Source organism: Silene latifolia, chromosome 8, assembly GCF_048544455.1.
Source record: "Silene latifolia isolate original U9 population chromosome 8, ASM4854445v1, whole genome shotgun sequence".
Lineage (NCBI taxonomy): Eukaryota > Viridiplantae > Streptophyta > Magnoliopsida > Caryophyllales > Caryophyllaceae > Silene > Silene latifolia.
This window is the reverse complement of record NC_133533.1, coordinates 37,281,675-37,289,236: the sequence shown is the minus strand read 5'-3', so window position 1 is coordinate 37,289,236 and position 7,562 is coordinate 37,281,675. Positions and strand designations below refer to the sequence as shown.

Sequence of the window (7,562 nt, the reverse complement as noted above, 5' to 3'; positions counted from 1 at the left end):
GACCTGATTTCGCCTTGCGCAAAATCTACACAAAACATACTTGAAGTGTTAACATGATAAATGTTTGCAAATAAAGTTTCTAAAACGAAAGACCCTTTGCATTCCATAATATATGTAAGTAAAAATCTTCAGAGTCAGAAAATATTTAAATCAAAATATATATCGGAATATTTTTCAGAACCAGGAAAATTTTTCAGAACTAGAAATTGTTGAAAGGTAAAGATATGCAAGAAAACATATATGAGAAAATGTTGGAGGTTAATCAAATTTCCAGGGCCAAAGAATATTTAAGGCAAAATCTAGAACCTGGCGGAGTTGCATCTGGTAGGCTGAGTACCCGGTTGTTGACCGTGTTGGTCGCTTAGGTGAAACACTTTTTCAAGTGAATGATGTTCCAGGATCTGGGAACCATTTGTCCTTCCATAGTCATGACTCATGAGTCGGTATGCTCCGTTTCCAACTATGTTTTCTACTTGGTATGGCCCCTCCCAGTTATAGGCAAATTTCCCTGCTTGCCGGTTCTTGGTATTCTGGAAGACTTTTCTCAGGACCAGATCTCCTACCTGCAGGGTTCTTACCTTCACATTCTTGTTATAGCTCCTGGCCACCATCTGTCGGTATGAAGCCATCTTAATCTGAGCGCTGGTTCTGAGCTCGTCTACCGTGTCCAGACTGCTTGCCCTTTCCACCTAATTCCGGTCTTCTGTTATGCATCCATACATATGGGTTGGGACCTTGACCTCGGATGGAATGACTGCTTCTGCTCCAAACACCAGGCTGAAGGGAGTTTGTCATGTTGTAACCTTGGGTGTGGCTCTGTCAGCCCAGAGAACCAGAGGCAGCTCTTCTGCCCATTTTCCCCTCTCTCCTCCAGCTTCTTTTTTAGGTTTTCCACAATAATCTTATTGCTGGATTTGGCTTGTCCGTTGGACTGGGGGTTCCAGGGAGTAGATTTCTTCAATGAGATGTTCCACCTGAGAGGATGACTCTGCTTCTATCCATTGGAGAAGTAGTCCGTCATGACGAGCATATAGACTTTTTTTCCTGGTGCCTTGGGTAATGGTCCCACAATGTCCATTCCCCACTTCATGAAGGGCCAGGGTGAAATGACCTGATGCAGAGGCTCTGCTGGCTGGTGGCTGACGTGAGCATATCTCTGACAAGCATCGCATTTTTTGCGAACTCCATGGCATCTTTGCGCATTGTAGGCAAGAAATACCCCTGCCTCAGTGCCTTGTTGGACAAGCTCCAGCCCCCTGCATGGTTTCCACATTCTCCACTGTGGAGACCATGCAAAACAGCCTGAGATTGTTCCCGATCCAGGCTTCTGAGGTAGGGTCCAGCGAGGGATTTCCTGAACAAGACACCATCAATTAGTATGAATCTGGATGCTTTCATTCTGAAGCTCCTTACCTCCTTTTTATCTGCTGGCAGGATGTTGTTCTACAGCCAGTCCGGGTATGTTTTCCTCTAGTCCGGAGTATCTTCTTCACTACTGGTGCTGCACAACACTTCCGCTTCCTGTTCAGGTTTCATTATCGCTGGCTCCAACACGTGGACAGTTGGTATTGTGGAGATGGCTCCTGCTGTGAAGGTTGCCCCCAAGGTGGCTAGCGTATCTGCTTCTGCATTCTGGTCTCTGGGGATTTGTTTGATGTTGAACGTGACAAATCTGAGGGTCAACTCCTTTGCTAGGTCTAGGTATGCCATCATTCTGGAGTCCCTGGCTTCATAAGAGTCATTTACATGGTTAACTATAAGTTTAGAGTCACTGCAAACCTTAAGGTGTCTCATTTTCAGATCTAGAGCCAGCTTTAGACCCAGGATCAATGCCTCATACTCTGATTCGTTGTTTGTGGCCTTGAATTCACATCGTACAACCTGGACTGTGAGATCTTCCTGGGGCGACTTGAGGACCAACCCTACTCCTGCTCCTCTTGCGTCGAAGGCTCCGTCCACATGCAACTCCCACACTTGATCTCCTTTATCTTCCTCGAGGTTCAGGATGTCTTGTTCTGCCTGGGTCTGAAGAGCCGGGCAGAAGTCGGACACAAAATCTGCCAGAGCCTGAGACTTTATTGTTGTATGAGGTTCGAATTTAAATTCATAACCGCTCAGGTGCACGGACCACTTAGCCATCCTTCCTGACAATTCCGGTTTTCTTATGATAGTCTTAACAGGATAATTAGTTATCATGGAAATTGTATGAGATTCAAAATAAAGACGCAATTTATAAGATGCGGTAACTAGTGCAAGGGTGAGTTTTTCCAGCGATGTGTACCTGTTCTCTGTAGGAAGCAGAGACTTACTGATGTAATATACTGGATGATGTGATCCCTCCTACTCTCGTACTAGTACCGCACTTACTGTTGCTTCTGTGACTGACAGATACAGGAATAATGGTTCTCCTGGTTCTGGCTTTGATAGGAGTGGCGGGGTGCTGAGATAGTGTTTTAACTCCTGTAATGCTTTTCTCATGTTCCTTTGTCCACTCAAATCTTTGAATCTTCCCTTGGGGGTAGGTCTATGTCGTCCTTCCCTTTTGTGCTTCCAGACACCTTATTCTCGCTTCTGTTGTAGGGTCCTGATCTTTCGCTCCTCTTTTCCACTGGGGCTTTCCTGGATTCTGGTTCTGAATCGTAAGTGCCTCTTATGGGTGCATAGTCTTCCTCCAGCCTCATGACAGCAATCGCCTTTGATTGTACCTCCTCAAAGGTAGTGCTTGGATGCATGGTCAGGTCCTTGTATAGCTCTGAATCCTGGTGCAGTCCTCGGCGGAAGGCTTGTATAGCGGTTTCTATATCGCACCTCGGAATTGACACCTTCTCCTTGTTGAAACTGTTCAAGTAATCACGGGTAGATTCCTCAAACCCTTGCACTATCTGATAGAGGTCGCTGGTCTGCTTCTCTGGTTTTCTGCTGCTGGCGAACTGCTGGTTGAATGCATTAACTAGGTCGGCGAAGTTGGCTATACTTTTGTTGGGCATGCCGACGAACCACTGCAGGGCTGCTCCAGACAAGGTTGATCCGAATCCTTTGCACATACATGCTTCCTTTAGGGGCCCTGTCGCGGTTATCACCATCATTTTCTGCTTGTAGTGGTTGACGTGATCTAGTGGATCTGTGGTTCCGTCGTAGAGCGTCATGGCTGGCGGTACACATCCTTTAGGAAGACCGACGAGGGCTATGTTGTCCACGAAAGGTGAGTCTGCGTATCTGTCTCGTGCTACTTTCTCTAACGGATGTGCTACGCCCGGTATCCTGTACATCAGTTCCCTCAGCTCTTGGTACTGCTGCTCCAGCGAACTACCTGCTTCTGCAAGAGGGTTAGAAACAGGCGGGATGGAACCAGCAAGTGTACCTCCTAGCCAAGGCACTCCAGAAAATTAGCCAGACGCTGGATGACTGGTCACTGGTGTTGCACTGATTATGGATCCAGGCTGCCATCCTGGTGTCTGCTGTAGGCTTCCGATCCAGGCTCTACTGGTGAACTGGCTGTAGGATGGAACTGCTGCATTGATGACAGATCCAGATTGCCATCCTGATGTCTGGTGTGCGGGAGTACCTGAAAAGGGCGGAAGGTCAGATCCTGACGGAGTGTTAAACAAAGCATTACCTGGTGTCTGCTGTAGGCTGGACGGGTTATCGAACGACAAGCATCCCAATCCTCTAGGCTCAATTGCTTCACTGGATGCTACTCCTGCAAGGTCTATTTTGGTGACTAGTTCCGACGGAATTGATCGACTCGATCCTCCACCGCTGGTTCGGTTCGGGGCCTCAGGTGCTGATGTTGGTTTGGTCTGGACTACTGTCACGATCTGAGCAATCAGGTTCTGGTTGTCCTTCCTTAGATCCTCGACGGCCGGACGCAGAGTGTCCATCCCCTGAATCATCACCTGCATTGGATCAAGCATTGGAGGTCCTCTGCTTCTGAGAACTTCTGCACCTGATCCCTCTTGGGTCAGGGATCTGGATACAGCTTCACCTCTGCTGGGGCTGCTTTCCCTGCTGGATCTGGATTGGCTGGGTGCGACTGTTGCCTTGGGTATCTGCGGTGGTTTCAGAGGCAGAGGCGGAGGCATGGTTCTGGGTGACATGCTGACGGGGATCATCTAACTGGATGCTGGAGGTGCACTTACTGATCCTGTGGATGCAGGAATAGGTCCTGCTCCAGAAGACAGAGCTGACATGCTCCGGCTGCTGGATGGATTCTGACTGGTTCCGGACATGATGACGGCTGGTTCGGTCTTGCGAGATTTGGTTATAGAAAATGATCACTATGCCCCACAGTGGGCGCCAAACTGTTTTGGTAAAAATTTACCGATTATTGATTTAATTTAGTGAGTGATAGTGAGTAATCTATGGCCAACGATGATATGAATAAAAAGGATTTAGCGATCGTATGAATGACGAATAAAAAGATTGACACGCAAGGTTCTGGTGACGCGGAAATCCCAATGTGGGAACAACCGCGGGGGAAGTCGAAATCCCACCAATTTGGCACTATAATCGAGGGAATATTAGGCAAGTAAGGAAATACAATGATTAATTTGTTAGAGAAATATTGCTAAATGGAGATGGGTTGTCGAGTGAGAGTATGTTGAAGTATGGAATAATCCTCTTCAATATGACGTTCCCCTCTTTATATAGTTGTTGTTGCTAGGGTTGAATTCACATTTTTTTTCCTGCCTCTGCTCCTCGGTTCCTGCGTCTGGTCTTGTAAAGTAGGGGGTAGTTGCTTGATAATAGGAGGTGGTTGGTTGACTTCTTCTTACGTGGGCTTTGTTTATAAAATATCTTATATGTGTTTGTTTGCTTTGACTAATCCAACGGCCCCTATGCTTACACGTCATCGATCCTCTTACTTTTGTCTTGTCCATTCGTGTGTTGCCACGTCGCCTTTGATAAAAAGTGTATTTTTTTATTCCTAACAAGTATAAAACAACCCGTGACTTTCACGGATTTTAAACTAGTATATTATTAAAAAGTGATGTACAAGCCCATATTTACTATAAGTAGTGAAATATTCTCAACAATCTTTCATTAATTAGCTTATTAACGTATTAGGTGTGCCCTTAAAGCTCAAATTAGATCACTGTTCTCTAAGCATGTATGATAGACATTCAAAATTGAAAAACTAGAAAAGGAAAATGAAAATGACAATTAATTTGCTAAACTAACTCGGGTGTTACTTAAAGTAAGTATCATCAGGTGACGCCCTCTCATTTTCTTTACTCAAAATCTCGGAAGAGAAAGTATAATTTCTCCGTACCCCTTTTGAGTATCTTCCGTACCCTATTTATTGTTAATGGTGAATTAAAATAGGGAAAATGCACACGGTACCCTTTAGGTTTGCCATTTTGCACGATATACTCAAAATTTTGATCCGGAAAACTTTAAGAAGTCATAACTCGTGTTTAAGAGATCGGAATGTGACGGTTTTTTCCAAATCAATCATCTTTTCGAGAACTACGATTTGGAAAAACAAATTGTCATATTTGGATCCCGTGGCTAGAAGTTTTTGTATGTCAAAGTTTTTCAACCGAACAAACTTTGAGTAACCATATCTGTTGGTAACGAATTCCAAACTCGAATTTTTTTTTTCCAAATCGTAATTCTCGAAAAGACGATCGCTTTGAAAAAAAAACCCGTCACATTCCGATCTCTTAAACACGAGTTATGACCTCTTAAAGTTTTTCGGATCAAAATTTTGGGTATATCGTGCAAAATAACAAATATCAAGGGCACCAGGTGCATTTTTCCATTAAAATAACTCTTTCATTTGGTACCAATTATCAAAAAAAAAAAAAGAACACTTTAACGTTGAGAATAGCTCTTTATATTAGTATCACTATTTTATGTTATACGTACTTATTTTATGACTTGTTGTACCATATTCACATCAATTATAATCGGTGTCAGGGACCTACGGCCTTCCTTATTAATTAGGAATTAGGATGAAATTGGTCCACTGTAATTACACATGTAACTAGAGCCGGCAAATAGTGAAACGACGTGAAAACACGACACGAAATTAACGGGATTAGGTTGATGTTTAATAACCCATTTATACAAGTGAGTCAACACGAATATGACCTGATATTTAATTGGATTGGGTTTGGGTTGAGCTCTCTAAATACGAAGACGACACGAATGACATGTTTACTAAATTAATCCTAATTTTTCTAATCCTCCATCACATAAATATAGGTAAACTTTCCAAATATGGACATGACATGAAAACACGATATGAACCCGACACGAAATTAACGGGTTAGGGTTGAGGCTTTATGACCCATTTATGTAAGTGGGTCGACACGAAAACGACACAAGAGTAATTGGGTCGGGTTTTGGTTGGAGGATTTGTGACCCGTTTAAATATGACACGAACATAAATCCAATACGATCCGATCTGTTTGCCAAGTTGTTAGGCCCAAAATCTGGATATGGGCTAATCTGGGGCAGCAGGTCTGGAAACATTGTGGGACGCAGGGTACCAGGGAGCCAGGGTGACAGCGTCAGCATGGCAGCATGGAACGTGGGCTTTAATCCGCGTAGAAGAAGTATATGAGGACTCCATCACTTGCCATATCCGGGGAAGCAAAGTCCTACTCCGCGCCAAATTAGGAATACTTGGGAAAGAAGTAAGAAACCCTAGATGAATGAGCTCTACTATATAAGGGGCTTAAAGGCAAGACAGAAAGATCATCAGAAAATACAAGAAATATACCCTAGCATTCATAGCAAACGCACGAACTGTATTTTCTCCTAAATTATAGTGAAAATCTTGGTGGGATTCCGTCTCCCCCTGCGGTTGTTTCCCAAGTTGGGTTTTCCGCGTCACCAAAATTGCTTGTGTTCTTTATTTACATCGCACTTACAGGTTAACATACAACAAACAATCAAATCATAATACGGACCTAACGCTAAGACCACTTTAACCCTAAATTGGTAGAAATTTACCAAAACAGTTTTGCGCCCACCGTAGGGCATAGTGGTCGTCTTCGTTAGCCAGTCTACTCAGCAAGCATAACATGTCCGGACACAAAGAAACCAACTCAGGCAGCACCAGCGGTGCCCCAGCAACGCGGGTACCATCGCCCTCGGTAGCAACACAGATACCATATCCCTCGGCAACAGCAGCACGCACAACCTCGGTTCAAACCACAAGTACCACCCAGATTCCGACGGTTAAGCAAAGTCAAAGTTCCCAGGTGGCAGCAAGCCCATCTTCGGAGAGAGTCCAGACCAGAGATCCAGGAGTCGTCCAGGGACGGCAGGGAGTCCCAAAGCCCGAGAGGAGAGCACAATCTAGGCAGCAGGCTCAGGCTCTTCCGAGTCCCACGGGCATCATGATAAGCGGATTGGACACATTGGCAAGGACAATCCGGACAATGCTAAACGAGAATAGAAGCATGAGATCCCAGATGGAAGAGGACAACAACCTCCTCCGAGCACAGGTCAACGAGTTAAGAAGCCACGCCGCTAATTCAGCCTCCTGGATGCAAGAAGACATATCCGGAAGGCCACCAGGAGAAAGTGGGGACCGGAGGCAGACACGG

At 44.9% G+C, this 7,562-nt stretch overlaps 2 protein-coding genes across 2 annotated transcripts; both read right to left on the bottom strand.

Annotated features, from left to right (window-relative positions):
• Window positions 1-706: 706 nt before the first annotated feature.
• Window positions 707-1,398, bottom strand: LOC141595050 (uncharacterized). The gene is made up of 2 exons (XM_074415023.1): window positions 1,112-1,398; window positions 707-974 (listed from the first exon to the last, which is right to left on the bottom strand). Exons 1-2 carry the CDS (start codon window positions 1,396-1,398, stop codon window positions 707-709), a joined length of 555 nt encoding a protein of 184 aa, XP_074271124.1.
• A 72-nt stretch (window positions 1,399-1,470) lies between these two features.
• Window positions 1,471-2,139, bottom strand: LOC141595049 (uncharacterized). The gene has a single exon (XM_074415022.1). It carries the CDS (start codon window positions 2,137-2,139, stop codon window positions 1,471-1,473), a length of 669 nt encoding a protein of 222 aa, XP_074271123.1.
• Between the last annotated feature and the right edge of the window lie 5,423 nt (window positions 2,140-7,562).

Bases quoted from the DNA above. Each gene is read 5' to 3' on its own strand.
- LOC141595049 (XM_074415022.1), bottom strand. From the start codon at position 2,139: ATGGCTAAGTGGTCCGTGCACCTGAGCGGTTATGAATTTAAATTCGAA.
- LOC141595050 (XM_074415023.1), bottom strand. From the start codon at position 1,398: ATGAAAGCATCCAGATTCATACTAATTGATGGTGTCTTGTTCAGGAAA. The intron at 975-1,111 runs GTCATTTCACCC...TCATCCTCTCAG, and splicing joins CAGCAGAGCCTCTGCATCAG to GTGGAACATCTCATTGAAGA.